General features: G+C 50.0%; 2 protein-coding genes across 10 annotated transcripts in view; one reads left to right on the forward strand and one right to left on the reverse strand.

Annotated features, from left to right (window-relative positions):
• The window catches only part of LOC136370587 (leucine-rich repeat and calponin homology domain-containing protein 2-like), a 91,932-nt gene extending 91,344 nt beyond the window's left edge, over positions 1 to 588 (reverse strand). For 3 of the 8 annotated variants that reach the window (XR_010745206.1, XR_010745205.1, XR_010745204.1), the window contains exon 1: positions 237 to 320. Coding sequence is in view for 5 of the 8 variants with exons in the window: in XM_066334088.1 (XP_066190185.1) it covers positions 237 to 522 (286 nt within the window). In the remaining 3 variants the exon portion in view is untranslated. Of the gene's footprint in view, positions 1 to 236 lie in introns of all 8 variants that reach the window. The other 5 variants (XM_066334088.1, XM_066334087.1, XM_066334086.1 and 2 more) reach the window with 2 other exon arrangements.
• Positions 589 to 9,590: 9,002 nt separating this feature from the next.
• LOC136370589 (UAP56-interacting factor-like) lies at positions 9,591 to 21,865 on the forward strand. Of its 2 annotated transcripts, none has more exons than XM_066334091.1 (9): positions 9,591 to 9,743; positions 12,251 to 12,394; positions 16,100 to 16,242; positions 17,494 to 17,618; positions 18,464 to 18,548; positions 18,986 to 19,026; positions 19,108 to 19,182; positions 19,811 to 19,922; positions 20,679 to 21,865. In XM_066334091.1, the coding sequence occupies exons 1-9, from the start codon at positions 9,662 to 9,664 to the stop codon at positions 20,772 to 20,774; spliced, it is 903 nt and encodes a 300-aa protein (XP_066190188.1). In that variant the 5' UTR covers positions 9,591 to 9,661; the 3' UTR covers positions 20,775 to 21,865. The 2 variants fall into 2 exon arrangements, with proteins under 2 accessions (XP_066190188.1, XP_066190189.1); XM_066334092.1 differs by having other exon boundaries at positions 18,467 to 18,548.
• Positions 21,866 to 23,471: the final 1,606 nt, after the last annotated feature.

The raw sequence follows: 23,471 nt of genomic DNA on the forward strand, positions 1-23,471 counted from the left end.
CCACTGCTCACCAAAGCGGCCGCTCCCGTGGCACCCGCTCGGCTGTCCCACAGCCTTCCCCGGCCACCGCCACCGGGGACCCTCCCGCTGCATCCCCGCGCCGGGGCCCCGCAGCCGCCACCGCCCGGCCCCGGCGGCCACCGCAGCGGCTACGCGGCCCCTGCCCTCAGCGCCGGGCCGCAGCGGCCCCGCAGCACGCCGGCAGCCCCGGCCCGCCGCTGCCGGGGCCCCCTCACCCGCTTGCGTGGTGTCGCTCAGGTCGCAGCCGCTGCCGGGGAAGTCGCGCAGCTTCCTCCCGCTCAGGCACAGGATGCCCGAGCTGCCCGCCTCCTCCAGGGCCCGCTCCAGGCTGCGCACCGTGTGCGACTGCGGCAGAGCCGCCGCGCCCCAGTGCGGCCCGGACGAGAAGGAGAGAGTCAGGTGCGCGGGGATGCCGAGCCCCGCCGATCCGCTGCCGGGCGCCGTCCCGGGCCCGCTGCCGCTGCCGTTGTTGCCGCCGCCGCCCCCCTGCCCCGCCGCCATCTTGACCGGCCCCTCCACAACAACGGCCGCGGCCGCTGCGCAGGCGCCGCGCGGCCCGCAGGGGGCGCCGCGGGACGGGGCGTGACTCCGGGACGCCCCTCGGCCGCGACAACCAATCCGCGGCGGCGGCGGCGCCGAAGGGGCGGGGCTTCGCCGGGAGGGGCGCGGCCGTGCGCCCGAGGGCTCGCGTGACGCTAGGGGGCGCTGCCGCGGCTGAGGGGACCGGGAGCGGGAGCGGAGCGGGGACATCCCGGGAGAGGGATCGGAGAGGGATGGGGCAGCGGGGACATCCCGGGAGAGGGACCGGAGAGGGATGGGGCAGCGGGGACATCCCGGGAGAGGGAGCGGAGAGGGATGGGGCAGCGGGGACATCCCGGGAGAGGGACCGGAGAGGGATGGGGCAGCGGGGACATCCCGGGAGAGGGATCGGAGAGGGATGGGGCAGCGGGGACATCCCGGGAGAGGGATCGGAGAGGGATGGGGCAGCGGGGACATCCCGGGAGAGGGATCGGAGAGGGATGGGGCAGCGGGGACATCCCGGGAGAGGGATCGGAGAGGGATGGGGCAGCGGGGACATCCCGGGAGCGGCAGCCCGGGACGGAGGGAACCGGAGCTCTCCTGCGCCGGGAGCACCGGAGCCTCCGCGGCCTCTGCCTCGCAAAGCCGGCAGCGGCAGAGCCGGGCCCGGGCTGAGGAGCCCCGCGGGCGGCAGCAGGAAAATCACCAGGAATCGGCCGTGGCCGAACTAAGGGAAGACGAGCGAGCGGCTCACCCTGAAAGGGCTGAAGGAACACTGACAACAGCCCCACAGACACCAATGCCCGTGGTTCACAATGGGAAAGGGCAATGGGGATGCAGAAATCAGGAGCCTCTTGCAAGGTCCGGGGCCCAGTTACCCGAATAAAATGCTACAGAGCTGCTGGGATACTGTATGGGTGGATATTTGCCTCCTCGACCGTGTAATCAGTCCTTGTCAGGGGCTGCATATTTATCTTCCAAAAATTGCTCTGGAGCTGTGATTAGGGAACACCAAAGAAAGCCTCCGAGACACACATTTTAATGCAATTGTCCTAGGTTTCATAAGCACAATCTGCTTTTAAGACCTGAACCTCAGGAAGATCCTTGCATTCTTGATCATTTGGGTTCGTTATCTGGGGTTTTTTTTGCATGCACATCATGCCTAATTTGGGGATCTAAGGGAAATTCCCTCTACACGGGGTATGGAAGACACTGGCCTTCAGGCAGCACCAAATCCTCGACAGACAGCTGAGCCATTGTGGATCACCAAAGGATCTGCCCTGAAATACCATATGGGTAATGTCTGGGTGAGATTTAGTAGATCCAGAGCCTGGATCAGTGAGCAGCTCCTGAAGAGTGAAGGGTTCGGTCCTGCAGCAGTGCTGTGTGCTTTTGGGGACATACCTGTCCTGGCACACACATTGCCCTTCCAGCAAAGAGCTCTGTGTGCAAAATGCAGCTGTGGGGGAAAGGGGTCCCATTGCCACCTGCAAATAGCGTGGTGTTTGCTTCCTCTGGCCTTAGCTGTGGCTGCTGGTGGGGGCTGTGGGATTCAAAGCTTGAAGATGAATATCTGTGTCTGTCTGGTTGGGCCAGAGCTTCTGCTCTTGCCCTGAAAAAACTGATTGTTCCCTAGAAAATACAAGGCAAACCTATATAAACACTGCTGACTCCTGCCCTCGGTTGAAGTTCCAGCCAGAGAGGGTGGAGGGTGAATAAACTCAGGCTGGTGTTGGGCCAAGTGTGTAGGATGATTTTTCCTGCAGACTTGGAGCAGGGAGGGTATGATGGCTCTGCAGCTGGCAAGAGTGAGGCAGAGCAGGAGCCAGGACCAGCTCCAGCACATAAATTCTGCTAAACATTAGAGATAGTTGCTCTGAGTTTCCAAAGCATGTGGCTCAGCAGAGGGCCAGTTCAGAGATGCAGATTGGTTGTCCTCCCTCTCAGCCACATCACTCATCCTCTTGCTCTTCAGATCTTAAGCTCTCTTTGTATGAAATAGACAAATTGCCAAAGGGTTAAACTTTTATTGTCTCCAGAGTTCTCGTGTATGAGGAGCCTTTTTTCTTTAACCAAATACTCACTGTACCTGCAGGTGCTCCGACAAAAAGCAAACCAAGCTTGCTCCAACTGCTCAGACACACTCTCACATCTTCAAAGAACTGAAGTTTCCCCCACCGTAGGCTGGAAGCAATGTCTGAGGCTCTTCCTAACAGCTCACCGACAATTTCCAATCTGCAAACTGTACTGAGCAAATTGCTGCTTACTGAGGCAAAAGCTTGAAAGCTGATTGCACATTCCTGCGGTAGAGCAGATTTACCTGTGGGGGTCATTTATCACCTCCAGTAACTGCAGAACCAGAACAGATGTCTGGAATGCTAAAGTTTAATTACTTTTACTTATAATGGATTTCACAGCCTTTCAACAGTTCCTTTTCCCCGTGCCCTGCTTTCTTTGTCATTTCACAAGCGCAACCAGAATGACTAGTCTAGTGGCAGAAGGCTCCCCAAACCAACCTTCCTGGCACAAAGAGCAGTAAATCATAGCTGTGCCATCCCTCAGCTTCTCCTCTAAAACAGAAATTATTGCATTTTCTCATTTATTATGGAAGCTGAGTACAGGAAGAGATGGAAACACTCAGATGTTGTCATGAGACTGCACAAGACAAACATATTTTGTTGCAGCCATGCCAGACAGAGTCGAGCTTCAGGAGTTTGAAAATTTCTGAAAATCCCACACTTCCATGAAGAGCTTTCACTTTGAAAGTCTTTGTGGTTACCCACATCTGCTCCGGATGAGATGAAAACTCATAAAAAAGACCTCAACAAATTTCATTTTAATGCCCTGAGGAATGAGATCTAGATCAGGCTTTGATGTATCTAACTTTCAACATGGAATGCAAGATGTGGTTACTCCCAAACCTTGCAGTGAGGTAACCCTTGGCACAGCTGGCCCAAGGCATGCTCAGGACAAGGAATGGGAGCTGTGTGCCTGTCCTGCTGCTCTGCCCGTGCTGCTGCACCTCCTCTCAGCCCTGCCCAGCACCAGCTCACACCCCCGGAGCTTCCCAGGGCACTGCCTTCTGCAGCCAGCCAGACGGGATTATCTGCAGGGTTGGTGTGAAATTGATGGTGACAGCGGGGACAGCAAGAGCGGAGTTACCTCTGGCACTCTGCAGCGTGTGCTGCAGGCTGTGTGCCAGGGCAGGACATCAAAGCAGAGTGACAAAGCCCAGGTGCCACCCCAGGCGTTGTGCGGAGTGATGCTCCCTCGACACCTCCACGGTGCTGCCAGGCAACACAAGCTCTGGGCACCTATGGCTGAGAACAGGGAATGTCAGCTGCAGGGAGAGCCCTGAAGCCTTCAGTGTTCCTGAGTTCAGACCCCTGAAGCTTTCAGTGTTCCTGAGTTAAATACTTGGAGTGAACACAGAGCAAGGCTTTCAGTCTAGACTGCCATTTGTTTAGAGAAATTAAATCCTCCTGAAATGTCAGCACTGACCTTTTTTTGCATCCTTAGAGACTTCCTTTTGCTAAAAGCAATTAAATGAGAGCTTTCCTACTGTTCTTGCTGTGCTTCTTTGTAAGGACACTCAGTACTCCTCCATAGGTGAGACACTGAGGTAACACAATCACTGTTCCTTCACGACTCCCATGATCCTGGTGCCATCTCCCTGATGCCTCTTCAAATCCTTTGTGTTTACTTTGCTTATCAGCACATGCTCTGTGTGTCATGGATATTGCTTTTCTTCTTTGAGACCTGCAGGTGTACACAGCTTCCCACAGGCAGTTAAAATAATCTCCAAATACCTGGATTCAAGATTCATACTAAAGTGGCACCATCTGGCCCATTTTGAAAGTAAAGCAGGCAAATTATACATATATTCCTTCTTAGATCAAAAGGCAAATGCCACACCATCTCTGCTAAAGGGCAGTCATTTATCTGAAACACCATTTTAAAGAGCTAGAAATAGCTCAAAATACTCCAGCATCTGATGCTTGAATAGAGAAGAAGCAAGCAGGATTCTCTCCAGCTGCCTTGGCAAGCAATATCTGTCTCAACGTCTTTTTGTACAGACCACAGTGGCAGAGCAGATCCATTAATGAGAATATTCCCAATACCTTTCCCATTGGGAGCATCTGATTCATTGCACAGCTAGCAATGCTTCACTGAGCAGGAGGAAACACACTTCTGAAGACAGTGGGGAGGGGAGCTGCTCCCCTTAAAGATGCCATTTCAATCCCCACCAATGCCTGCCACATCCACTGGAAATACCTTCTTGTGGTGCTGCAGAGGCCTTTTTCCTTTGCTGATCATTTTGATGTGATTTCAAACAGGATTTATCCTTTTATTCTATTTTGAATGACTTGTTTGCTGTGCAGTAGCATACTTGCCTTGCTTGTTTCTTGGAGACATTAGAAATGTAGCCCATTCAGTGAAGGTTTACTTTAACACCACTGAGAGATCCCTAAAAGCAGCATAAACGTAAACTACTCCTACATGACAACAAGCAGCACAGCCAAGGGTAGTGTATCTGGATCTCCATTTACTGGAATGTTGCTTGGCTGGTTACAGATTGCACTGAAGCTTCCAGCTCCCTGAAATCCTGTACATGTGCCTTTTTTATGGGATGCCTGTGGGACACTGTGCATAGTCCAGAGGTACAGCTTATGGGTGTTATAGCAGTGGTTTTACATGTACAATTTTAATACACATACACAGAGAGAGGGAGAGAAAAAGCCAACAGCTCCTCTCTAAAAACTCAGTTTTGCTTAGGCTGCATCTGCTAAATCTGTAAGAAGTAAAGCAAAGATTTTGTCGTTATCTGTGGTTGATCTTGTTTTCCCTAAGCAGAGCCCAGTGATGTGTGCACCTCAGCTATTTTATAGCAGACAGTGGCTGAGGTATACACAGCAACCTTCTGCATAAAAACTGAACTATCATCATCAATGCAGTTCGTTCTGGGAATGGCTAAAATAAAGAAATATTGATTTAACTAGAATTTTCTTTGAAGGGCCTGAAGAAGTGTTTTGTTTTTCTTCCATCTTCTCAAGAAGATGATTTTCAAGTGGTATCATATGGTTGAAAGGCCATGTTCAGCATCTAACAATAAAACATAAGCTCTTTCTAGTGGTGGTTCACCAATTTTGGAGCAAACTATTGTAGCTGTACTGCTACCAGTGCTCGTCATGAAAAGCTGAGAATGATGGTCCAGGGGTTCTCATAAATTAAAAGGCCTAAACCCTTGTGGGCAAAATACAGTGTCACAAAAGTGATCAGAGTTGAATGAAGTGATTGTTTATGCTTTGAGCAATTCTGGGAGAGGCTGGAAAGCTTCCATACCCTCAGATAAAAAATTTGTGCATGCAGATTCCAAGCCTTTCCTTGACACATATTCCCAAATCCACAAGTTCCCAAGAAAAAAAATCCAAACATTTATTAGCAATTGAGTCATTTCGTTTTGGGTCCATTTCACTGAAAGTGAACAGTCACATATTTTGCAATTTTGTATTAAATAACTGTGACATGAGGTACCCCTGGGAATGAAAGACAAAGTGACCAGTGTTAATTTTGAGATCATGGCAAAAGATTTCTTACAATCATAAATCATGACAAGCAATTTAACATGCAGAAGGTTCACTACATCTACTTAGAGACCAAGAACACATTTCAGGTAATACAAGTGCTTGACTGCTGGCATGTGTTCCTTTTCCCCACTGGGTTTATTTTTGCTTAGTTTTAACTAAAAGCCTTCTAGTGTTCCTAGGGCTTTCATTAGATGACAAGAAGAGCATCTAATAAATTGAAAGGCCCAGTGCCCCAAAGTAACACTTGCTCTTTTGGAACCAGTTGGTCCTGCCTGTGCCTGACAAGGGGAGGGAACACCTGGCACCCTTGGCAGAGGTGCCCCAGTGCTCTCTGAGGGCTCAGCTTCATGGATTGCTGCCACAGGAACAGTGAGTCAACACAAAACACTTTTAGAAGAAAGTATAATATAAATACTTTCCACCCCCCTGTTTCGGTTTTACATTTGCCAAATTTTGTTTATTAACTGGGAGATAGGATTTTGGGAGAAAAAGGCATACCTTACAAGTAAAAACAGATAGATTTTATTAACATGCACTAAAGAAAAAGAGAGAGAAAAAAAAAAATGAGACATTCAAACACCTTCCCCCCCCCATCTCCTTCTGTTCACTTTCCCACTCACCACAGAGAGAGAACTATGATTTCCAGTCAGTCACCACCATTTAAACACAATCCTACATCACCTTGGGGGAGAGGAGCCTCTCTGGGGCTATGGAGAACACACCACAAGAAAAGGTCTGGTGGCTTTCACAGATCTGCAACCACCCGGAATTTCTGCAGATTCTGTGCAGTCTCACCCATGTAACAGTTTCCCAAGCTGTTTATGGGTTTCTGCATGTTTGGGGTATTGTTTTAAGAATGCTTTTCTAGTACAAAACAGGGATTCTCTTCCATCTCTAAAATAACCTCTATCTCAAAAGAAATAGAGACCTCCTTGTTCTTTCCCAGGAGCCAGGGACATATTCTATCCAAAATTCTCAATTAAAGCCCATGTATATCAATACACACAACCCTTTGGCTAGAACTTGCATTCCCCCAGGCAGCATTAGGATATTACAAAAACAGTCCATTTCCCCATAATTCACATCCAGAGAAGTTCAGTAAAAAATGTTCACTTCCTCCATCCCATCTTCCAATGGTCTTTCTCAGTTCTTTCACTGACTTTGTCTCTCTACATTTCAAATCACTCTGTCTTCCATGGAGGAGGGAAAAGGGTTAAAGTCTTTGCCCAGAGTTTTTTCCTCCTCTCCAGCTGACTCTCAGAACTCCAAGGCCACAGGTGATGGGGAGGAAGGGGGAGAAGGAGCTGCTCAGGAACACTGATGGATGAAACCTCCTCCAGCCCTGGTCAGATCTAAAGCGATTCAAACTTGGATCAGCTCCCTGGAGCTCCGGAGAAAAGTTCTCAAAAGTCTCTCCTCCTTCAGACCAGAGGCTCCTGGCGCAGGGCCAACAGCACCCATCTGAGATCTGCAGCCCTCCTCCTCCTCCTGTGCCCATCGGAGTGGCCGGGAGGGGACAGAGGGGACACGGCCAGCCCTGGCCACTGTCCCACAGGCAGGGCCCCACCCCGAGGTCTGGCCCCAAACTTCTGACTTAGGAGGTGACTGACTTTTTCCTCCTTGCCAGCTGGAAAGGAAAGGGCTGAGTCACTTGGGACTTTTGATTTAAGACTGGTTTCCAGAGATGTAGAAATATCACTCTTATTCATCAGCCAAGCTGTCAATCCATGCTAGAACTTCCTTAGGAAACAAAAACTTTTCATATTCATACTAAACCACCACACCCCCCTTCTTCATTTCTTTTTTCATAGTTTGTCTATTAATCTTGCTTTTTAGTTGTGAAAGTCACATTCCTGACATTCCTTTTTTAGGACGCAGGGTCAAGTCTGTCTGCCAAACTCTGCAGTCCTCTCCAGCGCAGGGGGATTGTGCTCTAGAGGAGATCCTGGCTCTTCAAGCCTTGTCACCAACTCCAGCATGTGTCACCTACACTGCTGATGTGAGAAATTACTCAGGACTGAGATGATGGCAGTGCTTAGACATACTAAGCAAATGGGACACTTGCCAAGATGTTAAGAGGCCACAGACTGGTAGTTGAGAGATAAGAGCACATATCAGCTCATACTTCCTAGATGAAGAAATTTGGCTTGGGCGGTTTTATGACTGCCCTTAACGCTATGTACTTGAAAGAAAGCAACTGATGAAACGTCTCAGCTGGTGAAGTGGAATTTGCTACAGAAGCTGTGTTGTAATTCCATGAAAAAATGTCCTCTGAATATTTTAAGTTGCCATTTCTATACTCTGCCTTTGTCTCCTTCGGTCTCAAATGTTTGTTTCACTAAATGTGATCAAATACAAACACTCATCTCACATCAATCTGCTTCCATGGTCATTCTGCAGCATCACTGCCAAATAGAGCAAATGTTATTTGTTGCTCCCTCAGCATTGTTCTATTATTTTCTTTTGTGAAAGAACAACTCCCTAAACCAACACTTTCAGAAGCACTTGATCTTTTCAAGAGCTATACACATACCAGGAGGCAATTCTTGCCCTGATTGATCTGGGTGTAGAAATTTCTCTCCCATTTGAAGTGCAAAGAGGGAAAAAAAAGCCGAAAAACTGTCCTGAAAACACAAAACATGCAGATATTGTTCACTATTTATGTGGCCCCTATTAAATATGTGAGAAATTTATTTCACAGCATTTATCATTTGGAGACTTCAGAGGAAAAGCATGCTCCTCTCTTGATGCATGGCAGCCAATTGGAAGATAATGTTCTCCTATCTCTTGTTTCTTTTTTCACCTGCTTTTAAAAGTACAAGATGGTTTAGCTCTCGTTTTGTATTCAAACTGTAGAATAGCTTCGGTGCCACAACCAACGTGACAGAGACTGAAAGATCCCCTGAAGAATCCGTGAGTGATCAGGATGCTGCCCCAAAACCAATCCCGAATGGGTTCTTCCTCCTCCAGGCGATCACAAATACGAGAAAAGACTTCATGCACGAATATGAGCCACGAGTATCTCTGTTTGTAGAGTTGCCTTGTTTTTTCTGGTCTTCAGAACGCAGCAAGGTCATTCCGTGGTTCGCACGGCTCAGAATTGACCGCCGGGTTGTGAAGATACATCTGCTGCTGCCATAAACGCTGGGGGAGGAGGATTCGGGGGGAAAAAAAGTTAAGACTGTCAGCACAGAGGCTGCGGAATGGTGCTTAAGGCAGACAGACAGAGGGGAAGGTGCTGGCGGAAAGGATCAGGGAGGGAGCGAGCGCAGGGCTGAGCGCAGGCGGGGAACTGCGCTGGCTGCGGGCGGCACCGGGACCGCGCACCGCGGGAGAAGGGAACCGGGCACAGGGACAGGGAGAGCCGGGCACCGGGACAGGGAGAGCCGGGAACAGGGACAGGGAGAGCCGGGCACACAGAAGGCACAGCCGGGCACACACACAGAAGGCACACACAAGGCAGGGCAGGGCGGGGGCCGTGCGGGGCCGGCACATTCCGGGCAGGCGCAGTGTGCGCACAGCGCTCCGGGCCCATGGAGGCGGCGGGGCCGCAGCCCGCACCGGGCCCCGCGGCCGAGCCGCAGCCGGGGGCCGAGGAGATCGACATGTCCCTGGGTAGGTGCAGGGCGCTGCCGGGCCCGCGGGGGCTCCGGGCGGGCGGGGGAGCCGCGGGGGCTCCGGGCGGTGTGGGCCGGGCCGGGCTCGGGCCCGCGGTGGCCCTGTGAGGGTATCTCTGTGCGGTGGCCCTGTGCGGGGTGTCCCTGTGCGGTGGCCCTGTGCGGGTGTCTCTGTGCGGTGGCCCTGTGCGGGGTGTCCCTGTGCGGTGGCCCTGTGCCGGTGGCCCTGTGCGGGGTGTCCCTGTGCCGGTGGCCCTGTGAGGGTGGCCCTGTGCGGTGGTCCTGTGCGGGGTGTCCCTGTGCAGTGGCCCTGTGAGGGTATCTCTGTGCGGTGCCCCTGTGCGGTGGCAGCCCCAGAGGAGAAGGGGACACCTGCGCTGGGCTGCGCTGGCAGCGGGCCGGAGCTCACGGGAGAGCGGCCCGGGGGGCTCGGCCAGAGCCGCCCTGTGCCTGGGGAAGAGGAGCCGTGGCCCCGCCGTGCTGCTATTTATAGCGCCTTGCTCCGATGCTCGCCATTCCTTTGGCACGGGGAATGTGGAGTGTGCATAAACAACCAACAACCGCCCTGTCGTGAACCCCGCAGGACTGCATTCTGACTCACGGACCGGAGATCTTGGTGGATTATCGTGTTGGCCTTTCGGCTGTAAAAGTCCACCAGCACATTTTGGTATTGGATCAGCTTCCTAACCGAAACTCTGTGTCATTTCTTCCCAGCAAAGAGCCATTTGTCGGGAACAGTGAACATTTTCCGCTGCAAACTCCATCTGATCCCTTGGCTTATGCACGCGTATTTTAGCGTCTCTGTGAGGAGCTATAGCAACAGTGGACCCCTCATTTGTGATTTATTTTTCTCCCATAATTTTGCACACCCTTTTTCTCTTTGCTGATGTGTGGTGCTCCCTTTGCTTTTGCTCTCCCTTAGTGCTTCTCTCGGTCAGACCTCCTGTGCTCCAACTCCATATTCCATCCAGAACACAGCTTACTCAGGGTAGAAGAGACAATTGGAAAATGAGAGACCCCTGGTGAAGAACTTTTTCCATCAGGTGGTTTTTCTGTGCTTTCAGATACATTTGTGCCTTACATGAGTTAGCAGTCACAAAAGAAAAACCTGCAGGAGTTGCTTTAAAGCTGCCCTGGTAGATCTAATTCTGCCTGGAGGGCATAGATGTACCACAGATGACCTCTCAGAATCCCCTTGCAGCCTTGTGTAGTAGTCCATTACATCCCTCTGTTAACTCCATCATGTTTACGGGCACAAGAAGCAGAGTAACAACTCACACCCGAACAAACGAAAACCTGAAAGGTGACAGATCAGGCACCTGAGCGTTCAGCCCCTCTCATTTCCTCATGCTGTGGACAGCCCACCCTTGGATGAGTGTGGTCACCTCCCTGCAGAGCTGCAGGGATGCTTTTAAAACACTTCAAAGCATCCTCTGCTCCAAATCACACATGTCTCAAAGGCACATTTAGCTGAGACCATTAGCAAATTCATCCCAAAAGCATGGCCCAGCATCTTCCAGCCTGTTCTTTTCCTGGCAGACTTGAAAGTGAAATCACAAAAGCAGCGTGTTCTTACATCTGCTCTCATTTTTTTTTTTCCTTGGGCATCATATTCATTTGGACACGGGAGTTTCTTGCTAGGAAATGACATTGGACCAGTGCTGGAAGGATAATAATTCATGGTAAGCACCCACTGAAAGCTGATGGTGCTTTTGTCCTTTGACTCCAGTGATACATTAGGGAGCTGGAATAGCCACTGCCTGGGAAAGGCCCTGTTTTGGACACTTCATTTCTTGCGAATATGTTCAAGTTGAAACATTTCTGCCTGCAGCTTCACAGATGTGCCTTTATTATTTGCAAAGTATTTTCTGGAAGATTTGAGGTTCAAAGAAGGATATGTAGGAAAATAGGAATTAATGAAGACACATCCCTTTGCCATTCCTCTTCATCAGAACAGCTTGAAATAAGAAGATCCCGTTGATTGCAGACCAGCTGATTGAGAATGGAGAGGCCTGAGCTGTTTCTTGATAGAGCTCTGCATCTGACACTACTTTGTGCATGATCCAAGTAGCTCAAGAGCTGTCACATCCTCCCCCCCTTTGCCCACCTTTCCTACTCAAGTCAGACCTTCTCAAAAAAGTTCTCTGCCCAGCACTGAGCTCCTGGTGCCCCTGCAAAAACATCTTCCCCTATGCTTGTGGGAAGCCTGCAGGATCAGCTCTCTGGGTGGACAGGGTCTGAAATCTCTCTTCTGCCCGTGCTGGGGATGTGCTGGATGGTGGCACGTTTGTAAATCGTCTGCTGCACTCTAATCTCCAGCCTGCAGGAGCCCGGTAAACTGATCCTATAGTTTCTAAGCTAAGCTTAATCTCTCATTGTGTGTCCAGCGTTGCTCACAGAACAGCAAGCCCCGTGTTTAGCACGGACAGTTCCAGGCACCCAAAGAGGGCATTGCTGTTCGGTGGAAAGTGCAGTTTCTGTGGATTTCTCCTCATTTCATTGCAGATGACATCATAAAGCTCCACAGGAAGGAGCAGACAGATGCGAGTGCCGCGGGCGACAGCAGAAGGCAGCAGGCCAAGAACAGGAGTTCAGCCTCTGGGTATGGGCGGCCCCAATTCCGAGCCTGGAAGCAGAGGAATTTGCAAGGTAGATGGGCCCTTGAGACAGCAGAGGCCTCTCAGGCTGGAAAATGCATTTTTTTAGCAAAATCCAGCTCTTAAATCCTTCTGTCTAATTCCTGTGTGTGTATAAGATGCTCTCAGGCCCTGATTAGCTTTTCTCCCCGTAACAATGGAATATCAGGGGCCTTTCAGGGCATAATTCACCCATTTCTCTCCCTTCCACTCTCTCATGAATTACTAATTTAAAGTGACTTAATATCTATTCTCTATTTCCCTTGGCTTTGCGTATTTTAATTATGCCTCTTCCTAATCCTCGTTTTCCCAGAGCAGACTTAAATTATCCAAATTACCCCTTCAGTAACTGTATTTGATAGCTCAGTTATTAAAGCTAAATTGTCACTTTTGCCAAGCATGCTATTTTTATGGTGAAGTTTTTTAATAATACCAAGTGATCACACCTTTGTGTTCTTCCACTGGTTTTTACTTACCAAAGTTATCTGCTGCCTGAAATGCTGTCTCCATGAACTTATTATTTTTAATTACTGCTAAGTCACTCCCTTTAGATTCAAGTGATATTTTGCAGAAATATCTTTGCAAGTCCTAGACTGGAGTGCCAATCACACATCAGGACAGTGGGATCGCTGGGAGCAATCCTGCTTGTCTCTTCTCTGCCTCCCACCTTTGTGTTCTTGGTGCCTACCACACAGTGTCCTACTGAGGATTGTTCCAGTTCAAAACATAATGATGATAAATGCCCTCAGCAAATTGATTTTTCTGTCAAAACCCACAGGCTTTGATAGTCTCCCACACTCAAGCAATTACTGCATCCAGAGGCAAATCCAATAAAGTATTTTTCCCTGTTCCTTAGATGGGAGAACTTTTCTCTTAATTCATAGAATTATTTCTGGTAGTTTTTGTGTTTTATAGGTTTTCAGTGAATCTGAATTCAGCCCTGCCAAGTGCAGAGACCTGCCATGCTGTATGGTGCTGATTGTCAGTAGCAATTTGGGGAAGCTCAGCATGACTGGGAATTTAGCCCATAATTCATCAGGGGCTCAGTTCATTTTGGTCCCTGCTGAAATGCAGTCCCTTCTGGGCTGAGATGTGATAACCATTATCAAAATGATGATCTGAGGAGCCCAGCACTGTAATGACAGAGGAGGGGGAAGGGTATTATGCTGATTAAACCAGCAAGCAAAGTGCTGTTAATCCCTCTTGGAATATGGCTTAAACCTTCTCCCTGGTGGGGGAAAGAATGATTTTTAATGACGAGAAATTTGAATTTCAAATCTCCTTGGAAAGAAGAGTCTGTCAGACATGGGAACTTGTGCCTAGGCTGGACTGGCTGAGCAGAAGTGCCTTTTGGCCATCCCAGGTGTGTTCAGAACCAGGCTCTGAGCACACACACGAACATGGGATGTGTGTGGGGGGGTTCTTCCTCAGCTGCTGAGATGCTGTGGGATTTTATTAAAATGTTCTTACATTATTAAATATCTGCCAGACCTTTTGCAGACATGAAGCCTCCCATGTGTCACACTTCAAGACACAGATGACAGAGTGAGGCCTTGGTCCCCAGCTGGTGTGGTGGGGTCTCCCCTGGAAGCTGATGGCTCTGTCATGTGTTATTTGTGTTGGGTGAGCTGTGCCTGAGTGCACTGCTGAGCACAGGCTCTCTAATAGGAACAGACTGACAGGGGCACCATTTTCCAGTCAGGGCTGCCTCCTGCAGCATTGCCCTGATGGAGTATCCAGGAAAAGCAGCTGAGCTCAGTCTCTTGTCCTCTGCAGGGTGTAGGAGAGCTGTGCAGCAAGGCTTGGTGGGCCAGCCCAGCAAACAGGCAAGAGATAGGGACAGGCCCAGGGTAGAGGTTGAAGAGAAACAAAACAGGGCAAAACCAGATGGGGAATAGAAACAGGAGAAAAAAAAATCCAAGTGCTATTGGCTACAGCAAGTCCACCTCTGATCAAAAAGAAACAGTTTGCCAAAATTGAGTGTTTGTCACGAGAGGAACATTTACACACCTGCACTTCTGCAGTGAGAGGGCATTGTCTGCAGAGGAAATAACAGCTGGCCCCAGAGCTTGTGAACTGTGTTGTGGTTTTGTATACATTCCCCCCAGCCAGCACCATGGGCCACAAAGCACCCCAACATGGTCTTTGGGATCTGCTTCCCAAGGGGCTGTTCTGGTGCCCTTTTGTTTTAGAGCCAGAGCAGCTCAAAGCATCTTGAGATGTGTCCCAGTGTAAGCAGCTCAGGCTGCTGCTGGCTGGTGTAACACGCTGAGGCTGGAGCCTTCATTCCGTGTGGCAGTGGTGGCCCCTCACAGCAGTGCCACTGCTGCCTCAGAACATTTCCAGTTGCTCCAGGTCAGTGTAAATTGCTGTCATGTAAGATCAAGATATGCACTTCAGAGCTCTGGTTTGTGTCAGTGAGGTTCTGCTGTGAGATCCAGGGTTTGAGTGCACTCTCCCTGCCCTCTGCCATGCACAGTTTTATACACCCCCAGTGTGGGGACACTGATACAGCAGCTGTTGGGAGCAACAAGCTCAAAACACAGGGGCTGAATGCTCGAGTGACCTTGCAGCTGGGGATGGCAAAGTCTGAAGTAGCAGTGAAGGAAAGCACAAGTGTGCTGCTGTTTACCCTCTGTGTGCATTGAGAAGTGGAACATCTGGTTGTAGATAATGCAGGTGTTTGGTAGATTTGGGGCACCTTTCTGGGCATGCCTGAGCTCCCTGCCTTGGTACAGAGATCAGAGCACAGCATGATGGTGACTCTGCAGGATAAACTGGTGTGAAGGGCAGCAGCCTGGTGATTCTCCAGCACTGGGCCAAGCCTGATGGTGCTGGAGACTGTGCCCAAGTGGCTCTGCTTAGGTGTTGTTTCAGGGATCTGCTGCTTTGTGAGGTAACAGAAACAAATTTCCTCCTGGAATTCCACCTGTGAGTTGGTGATTGTTGTTGTTGTTGTGCCTGTGTCAGCTCACACAGTGACTCAGAAACTTGCTGTCTCATTACAACTACAGAATTTTATTATGTGGGGTAATTAGGTTTGGAAGCACTGTGCCTCAGTCTGACAGGGCTTTCCTCTCGCTCAACACTGCAGCACTCTTCAAAATCATCAGCAGACTTAGGGGAAAAGCTAAAATGCAGGATGTGCAGCGGGTGTGTGTGTATCATGGAAGAGCAGGAGGAGGTGCCCCCTTCAATACAGGAAGTTATGGTGTGTCATGCTAAAAGAAAATGAAAGTGTATATATATATATATATATATATATATATATATATATAAAATTAAGCCATGATGTGGGCCCTCAGAGCTATTTCAGACTGCTGTGGGGTTGGCTTTAGGATGCTCAAGTCACATGTATATCTGTATTTAAGGCTTTTTCTGTTTCATAGTTAATTCATAGCAGTGTGAGCTCTGACAACAGATTGACAGGTCTCCTGATGTGGGTGTTCCTGCCTTACGAGGAATCAGAATTGTGAAAGGCTTTTCTCTCCTGTATTCTTTCACATCAAATATTGTGTATGGCAGTCCTGTATACAATGACAATGCTGGAGAGACATCAGAAAAATTAATTAATTTAATATGAATGAGCGTGACTTTTGCACCACTACTTGTGTAGCTACTCCTGTATCACATTAAATTAACCTTGTAATTTATTTACAAAGCTGCAGTCATAAATTGAATTTTGAAGGATGCTAAAGTAAGAGGGCTTTGTTTTTAGGACCCAACCGTTTCAGAAGAGGGTTTGGACAGCAACAATTCAATCGGAGACAATTCAGGAACCCTTTGTCTGGTCGCAAGAGAAGAGCAGCTGCTGCATTCGATGGAGTGAGCCCTTTAAATCGCCAGGCATCAGCTCAGGAGGTAGGGGAATAAGAAAAGTCTGGCTTTTTCCAAATGTCAGGTAGAAATCTGCTCAATTTTGTGATCCTGGGTCACCCCAAAGAAGAACCTACATAAAAAACATCATCTTTTAATGCCTGTGCACAGCATTTGTATGTGTGTGCACAGACATACATGCATATGGAATATCAATTTTCCTGTTGGTTTTATAAAGCTTCTGACTTAGCATAATTTTTGCCCATGAGTTTTGCAAAAAAAGATTTTTTAAAAATTCATCTCAAAAGGTTTAAAAATATTTCCATAAAATTAATTCCGTGGGATCTCATGTTACTATTACCATTTAGAGGAGGTGTGTTAAGATTCTTTGTTATTTGTTTTCCACCCAGAGCATTTTCCAAGTTCCTGTGGAGTCAGAAGACAGACTTGGTGACTTGTCAGGTGACTGGTTCAGAGACATACTTTCCACCAGAGACACTGATTCCCAATGCTGTGACAGTGTGAGGGGTGGCTGGGTTTTCCTGCACTGAGGAAAATCCACTCAGTTAGGAGGTCACAGATGTTCAGTAAGCTTTCTGAAAAAAATGCAAGTGCTGAACAGGACAGCACATTTAAGTGAATGTGTTTTAGGGGTTTGAATAAGAAAGCCCTAAACTGAGCATGCATGTGCAAGGAGTGAGGTTATTCCTGAAAAGGAGACCAGGATGACTCAGATACTGAGTGTAGCTGGTATTTACAGAAGAAATAAGCAGTTGCTAGGAGGCAGAATTCTACAGTAGCTTCCACTTTGCAGGAATAAACCAAGGGGGAAGAATATGGAAATACCCCTCAGTTAGTAGGTACTAACAGTGATGGTAGTTCAGCAGACTGGAGCCTGGGGCAGTTTGTGTTGGAGCTACAGGACAGACACTGCCAGACACTTCTGGTGTGTTCCATGCATCAGGGTGTGGTCCAGACAGTGCAGGTTTCCAGACAAGAAAGAGGTGATGACCAGAAGAAAACTGAGCAGGGCCATAATGCACGGCTTCTGTGAGATATGCTCTGCATGGACTGATTTATTTTAATTCTTTGGTTTCTGCAGCATTAGAAGGAAACATTCTCCCCGGCACTTGTAGTTCCATGGCTAGGAATCGAGGCAAAGCACTGACTGATTGTTGACAGCAATGTCAGCAGCAGAGAGCAGGACCTTGTGTGCTGTCCTTTGTCCTCACCCCCTGTTCTTCTGCCAAGATTGTGCTGCAGGTGACAACTGCTGAGGTCTCACTGCTCTTTCAGGGCAACAAGAAGAGCAGTGCTTTTGCCAAAAGCAGCAGTGGGCAGCAGGAGGAACAGCCACAGCCATCTCCAGGCACCAAGAGGTTCAGGGAAGATGCTGCCAGCATCCGTGCCCCAGGGAAAAGGTAAAATCTGTGGTAACGCCAGGTTATTTTGGTTTTCTGTGGTTTTTACCTGTGCAGCTCATGGGGTTCAGCTCTCAATATGTGCCAGCTGGGCATGGCTACAGCCATGTGCTTGTGCCGCCGCAGAAAAATACCCCTGGGTATGTTAGAAAAGCACCTGGAAACAAAACAGCCTCGTGCTCATAGTTAATAATGCTGATATTAATCTGTCATTTTATTTCAGGAAGCACAGAAAGTGTAACTTTTGTATTTTTATTAAACTTTGTCGCTTTGGGGAACACTTCTGAAGGGTATTAAATGCTATTAAAATAGGATTTATTTTCATGCAGGCAGGAAATACAGATTCCAGCCATAAGGGATGGGCAGGGACAGGGAGTCTGTCCCAGTGAGGGGCTGCAGGAGCAGACTGTGCCCCAGGAGCTGTGAGGAAGGCAGTGTGCCAGGTGCTGGGCACTGTCTCGATGCCTGTGTCATCAAGATCATTATGTTCTCTGAGCTCAAAAGGAAGCTCCTTGCAATCCTTCCTCTGCTCTGTGCAGAACAGGGACAGAATAACATTGAGAGGTCCTTTCTGACCTGATTTTTTTCTGTAATTTCCTCCCATGCTTTTTTGCTTTTAATGAGCAAAGCTGAGAACACACAAGCTGTTGCCTCATTTGAGCGGAAAATCAAGTTCCTCTGAAATCCTTTGCTGGCAGAAAAACCTGTTGGGCTGAACTCGGTAACACATAGCCTCATTTGCTTCTTACACTGCTTTTAAAGACCAGCTTGGGTTAGGTATTTTGGCATTACACATTAGGGAGACCTGGTATCATCCTCACCTATTTCTGTCTCTCCTTTACCAGCAGGCCTTTCTTGCTGAACAGGGGATCAGCGTTCCAGCAGAAGCGCATACAGCAGTGGTTCTACAAAGCCCACTTCCAGAGAGGGGTCGGTATTTGAGACGTTTCCTCTGCACTCTGCTGGTAGCTTTACCATTTACATTTTACCAGCCTTTGCCCAGTTGTAGCTTTGCTTCCAAAAGTAACTGGGGGAGAGAGGTGGATGAACTGAATCCTGCATGTGTTGCTAGGAAAGTATTTGCAGGTAATTGTTAATGCAGCTTTTGGTATTCTGGCAGCTTGGAAGTTAATCCTGGGAGGGTGATAAAAATAAACTTTGGAGTTTTTAGAGCAGCACAGGCAGGGCCAGGTAAAGCCGTCCTGTACACATCACTGTGCCAGTGGGAAACACCAAATTAGCATGTTTCTCGACAGCTTGAAAGGAGGGAACTCTTGAGATACACCAAACAGAATCCTGGGAAAGGAATCACTGTTTCTGGGAGCTAATTCTTTGAAGTAATTGTTTTTACATATATTTAACCGCAGATGGAGTCTCGAGGAGAAGGGAAACCGCCAAGGATGAGAAGGTAATTGGTGAACAAAGGCACAATGCAAATACGAGGTGCTCTTTCACGCTTGAAGCTGGATAAATCTCCCTGTCTCGGCAGGTGGCAAGTGAAACCCATCCCTGGAGCAATTCTGACGGTTTCTGTACTTAATCCCCAGGCAGGCCAGACCAGCTCGTAAGTAAATGAGGTGATTTGTTAGGATGGGAGCCCTACAAAAGCCATTGCAAATCCTTTTAGCATTATTGCAGCTTCATTTCTGTAATGAGTGTGCAGTGAATAGGGTTCAGACCCAAAATGGTTAGCAAATGATATTCTTTTCCCAGCAAATGAGAAGGAGATAAAAATCTCCTGTATTTACCTGTAATTACATGGCAGTCTGTAATCACCGCGCCCTCATTTGTAATGCAGAGTGAGGAGAAATGGAAGCACCGTTGTGGGAAGAGGTGGCAGGCTGGCTGTGCTGATTTTGGGGTGTTGGGAGAAACAGTGTGCCCCAAAGGGACACCTGGTGCTTGCTGTGGAAGAAGAGCTCAGAGGCTGGAAAGGGGCAGCTGCAGGATCTGGGACTCAGCTGGGGGCAGAGAGAAGGGTGGCTGGGGACACTGTGCATGTTCCGGGTGCAGAGAGCACCCCTCAATAGCCTGGGTGTGACAGTCCCCGGTGCTGGAGCTCTGTCTGCACGGCTGCTCTCATGGGACAGGTGGAGCGTGTGGGCGTGTCCTTCACTCCGTGCCGATTTGCAGGGGATGGGAAGTGAGCTGCCTTAGCATGCAGAGTGACTGCAGCTCTGTGCTCTCCCCAGGCTTGGATCCAATCGCCCATTCCTGCGAAGCCAGAGACCCCCAGCACGGGTGGCCAAGCCCCAGCCCAAGGGGGTGCTGCTGAGGTTCAACTTCCGCGCCATGGCCAGCCAGGTAGAGGATTGTCGACGGGACAGGAGTCACCTGGCTCCCTGCAGCAGCCCTGCCACTGAGCTCTTAACGTCACACTCAGGTTTCTGGGGCTGCCAGCTGGGTTTATCTAACACAGCCTGGGAGGAAAGGCCCGTAGCTGTGTTGGCCAGGTTGCTCACAAAACTGAAGGCACTTGAGAAGACTGTTCAGCAACTACAGACTCAGCCCAGTTTTCCCCACTCTGATGGCCTGTCTTGGCCTGTCCATGTGCTTGCTTGGAGCAGGGAGGTCCTGCTGATGAGTAGTCCTGGCCAGAGGGGACTGTTTCACTGTCAGTGCTTCCCATTCCTCAGAGACACGTGGCACTTCTGGGCTTTGCTCGCTCTTTGCTTTGGTGCCCTTCTTGGTGTCACATTTTACACGGAAGTATGGTCCAAGAGCCCTGGGGCAGCTGGGAAATCCTGCTCCACCTTCTTCATTGCCGGCGTTTCTTGTCTGGACGGTTTGGTTTTACCCGATGCCTTGTGCTCAAATGCAATCTGCTTGCTCCTGTTCTTGCCGAGGATGCCCTGTGTCCCGGGGCTGGGAGCTGCTTGGAGGTTTTCCAGCCGCACACAGTCTGTCGAGCTCCCTGTCTCTGTGTGCTGAGTGGTTTAATTGACTAACCAGCTGTGAAACAACAGCCTGACTGATGGGCTCTAATCAATACCCCGCTACGAGTTTGGCTGTGCTTTGCCACAAGACAAGGGACTGACTCGCTCTCGCTTTCCCCTGCAGACCAGCCTGACGCTGGATGAGAGGTTCTCTGGTCTGAGGAATAAGAGGCGCTTTACAGCAGCCAGGAGCGCTGGACGGACGGTCACCATGCCTTAGGACTGCGTGCTTGTCACGGGGACTGCCTGTGACAGCCCAGGCACCATGACTAGGGCTCAATAAAAGTCGCTAGATTCCCTTTGAGATAGCTGATTTGGCACTGTGCTGTCTCCTTCCTTCCACACAAGAGTGAATGAGTGATTGAGGGCAGGGAGAAGGCAGGATGAGAGTTTGGGCCGGAGCACAGGGTAGGTGGGACGTGGGCAGGGTGGTGGAGGGGAGTGAGCAGAGATGGATTTGCTGGGAGAACTCTGCTGGGAAGCTGTAGGGCTGGCAGCAGCCCTGTCCCCCTGCCAGGGCACCCTGTGCTGACCAGGGTGATGGCTGATAGTAGGAGGCTGCACCACAGAGCCTTCCCTACATTGTCTGGTGGGTTTGAGGATGCTGTGTTGCCCACATGGGTGACAGAGGGAAGCTGGGATGCTCCAGCTGTTTGCCCAAATTGTGCTTGCAGGCATCCCTGCCCAGAGGTTTGCAGTGTAAGACCACTCCACCCTGAAAACCTGGTGTTTTGCCCTGACAGGCCTGAGCACCTTGCATTTTTCTGTGGATTGCTGTGCTGTTCCCACTGCTGCTGCAGGGATTGGTGAGATGTGCCGTGCGCTGCTGCTGCAGCCACTGTCCTCAGCAGGGAGCGCAGACTGGCTACCCCAGCCCAGATCACATTTTCCAGTGCTGAGTAGTTCTGCATTAGAGTTTTTGTAGTTGCAGCTCCACCCATGCTCAAAGCAGCAGCATAATCAAACCAGCAGCAGCACTCTGATAAACACTGGCTGAGATGTTAATGAGCTGGGTTTAGACATTTGTTAATGAAACCCTGCTCAACCCTGAGTAACTGCTCCATTCTCTATCCACTGCTAGAACCCAGCACTGAACATGCTGGACACAGCCTGTTACTGGGCTCTAAGCTATACCTACAACAGAAAATATTTGAGAGAGTGCTTTACATTTTACACCGAGCATCTTCAACAAGAGACTGAACTTGGCATAACTTGGCATTGGTTTTATAGGAATGTGTGAAATGTTAGTTGACCAAGCAGTGATGTACGAGTCCAGTGCACTGAATAAAAAACTTGACTTGTCAAATGTCACCTCTGGTTATTTCCTTTCCTTCAAGAGCTCTTTGGTGCAAGTTCATCTTCTCAGTGTGACACTGCATAGGCTGGTGTTTGGGAGAAACTGGTCCCCCAGTAGGTGCCCACCTGGAGGCAGTTTACTGCTTTAAGAGCTGGCTCATAAAAGCAGTATGAGGTTTTCAGTAGGTATTTTGTGAAATCTTTGCTGTGATCTCTTCCTGTGAATCCAGGGAATGATCAGATTTTTCAGGGCAAGAGCAGAAGCTCTGGCCCAACCAGACAGACACAGATATTCATCTTCAAGCTTGAATCCCACAGCCCCCACCAGCAGCCACAGCTAAGGCCAGAGGAAGCAAACACCACGCTATTTGCAGGTGGCAATGGGACCCCTTTCCCCCACAGCTGCATTTTGCACACAGAGCTCTTTGCTGGAAGGGCAATGTGTGTGCCAGGACAGGTATGTCCCCAAAAGCACACAGCACTGCTGCAGGAATGAACCCTTCACTCTTCAGGAGCTGCTCAATGGTCCAGGCTCTGGATCTACTAAATTTCACCCAGACATTGCCCATATGGTATTTCAGGGCAGATCCTTTGGTGATCCACAATGGCTCAGCTGTCTGTCAAGGATTTGGTGCTGGCTGAAGGCCAGTGTCTTCCATACCCCATGTAGAGGGAATTTCCCTTAGATCCCCAAATTAGGCATGATGTGCATGCAAAAAAACCCCAGATAACGAACCCAAATGATCAAGAATGCAAGGATCTTCATGAGATTCAAGTCTTAAAAGCAGATTGTGCTTATGAAACCTAGGACAATTTCATTAAAATGTGTGTCTCTGAGGCTTTCTTTGGTGTTCCCTAATCACAGCTCCAGAGCAATTTTGGAAGATAAATATGCAGCCCCTGACAAGGACTGATTACACGGTCGAGGAGGCAAATACCCACCCATACAGTATCCCAGCAGCTCTGTAGCATTTTATTCGGGTAACTGGGCCCCGGACCTTGCAAGAGGCTCCTGATTTCTGCATCCCCATTTCCTATTCTGAACCACGGGCATTGGTGTCTGTGGGGTTTTTGTCAGTGTTCCTTCACCCCGTTCAGGGTGAGCCGCTCGCTCGTCTTCCCTTCGTTCGGCCACGGCCGATTCCTGGTGATTTTCCTGCTGCCGCCCGCGGGGCTCCTCAGCCCGGGCCCGGCTCTGCCGCTGCCGGCTTTGCGAGGCAGAGGCCGCGGAGGCTCCGGTGCTCCCGGCGCAGGAGAGCTCCGGTTCCCTCCGTCCCGGGCTGCCGCTCCCGGGATGTCCCCGCTGCCCCATCCCTCTCCGATCCCTCTCCCGGGATGTCCCCGCTGCCCCATCCCTCTCCGATCCCTCTCCCGGGATGTCCCCGCTGCCCCATCCCTCTCCGGTCCCTCTCCCGGGATGTCCCCGCTGCCCCATCCCTCTCCGATCCCTCTCCCGGGATGTCCCCGCTGCCCCATCCCTCTCCGATCCCTCTCCCGGGATGTCCCCGCTCCGCTCCCGCTCCCGCTCCCGGTCCCCTCAGCCGCGGCAGCGCCCCCTAGCGTCACGCGAGCCCTCGGCCGCACAGCCGCGCCCCTCCCGGCGAAGCCCCGCCCCTTCGGC

Source organism: Sylvia atricapilla, chromosome 21 (assembly GCF_009819655.1).
Source record: "Sylvia atricapilla isolate bSylAtr1 chromosome 21, bSylAtr1.pri, whole genome shotgun sequence".
NCBI lineage: Eukaryota > Metazoa > Chordata > Aves > Passeriformes > Sylviidae > Sylvia > Sylvia atricapilla.

Coding starts and splice junctions, on each gene's coding strand:
- LOC136370589 (XM_066334091.1), top strand. CDS start 9,662: ATGGAGGCGGCGGGGCCGCAGCCCGCACCGGGCCCCGCGGCCGAGCCG. Junction 9,744..12,250: donor GGAGATCGACATGTCCCTGG/GTAGGTGCAGGG, acceptor ATTTCATTGCAG/ATGACATCATAAAGCTCCAC. Junction 17,619..18,463: donor ATCCGTGCCCCAGGGAAAAG/GTAAAATCTGTG, acceptor CTCCTTTACCAG/CAGGCCTTTCTTGCTGAACA.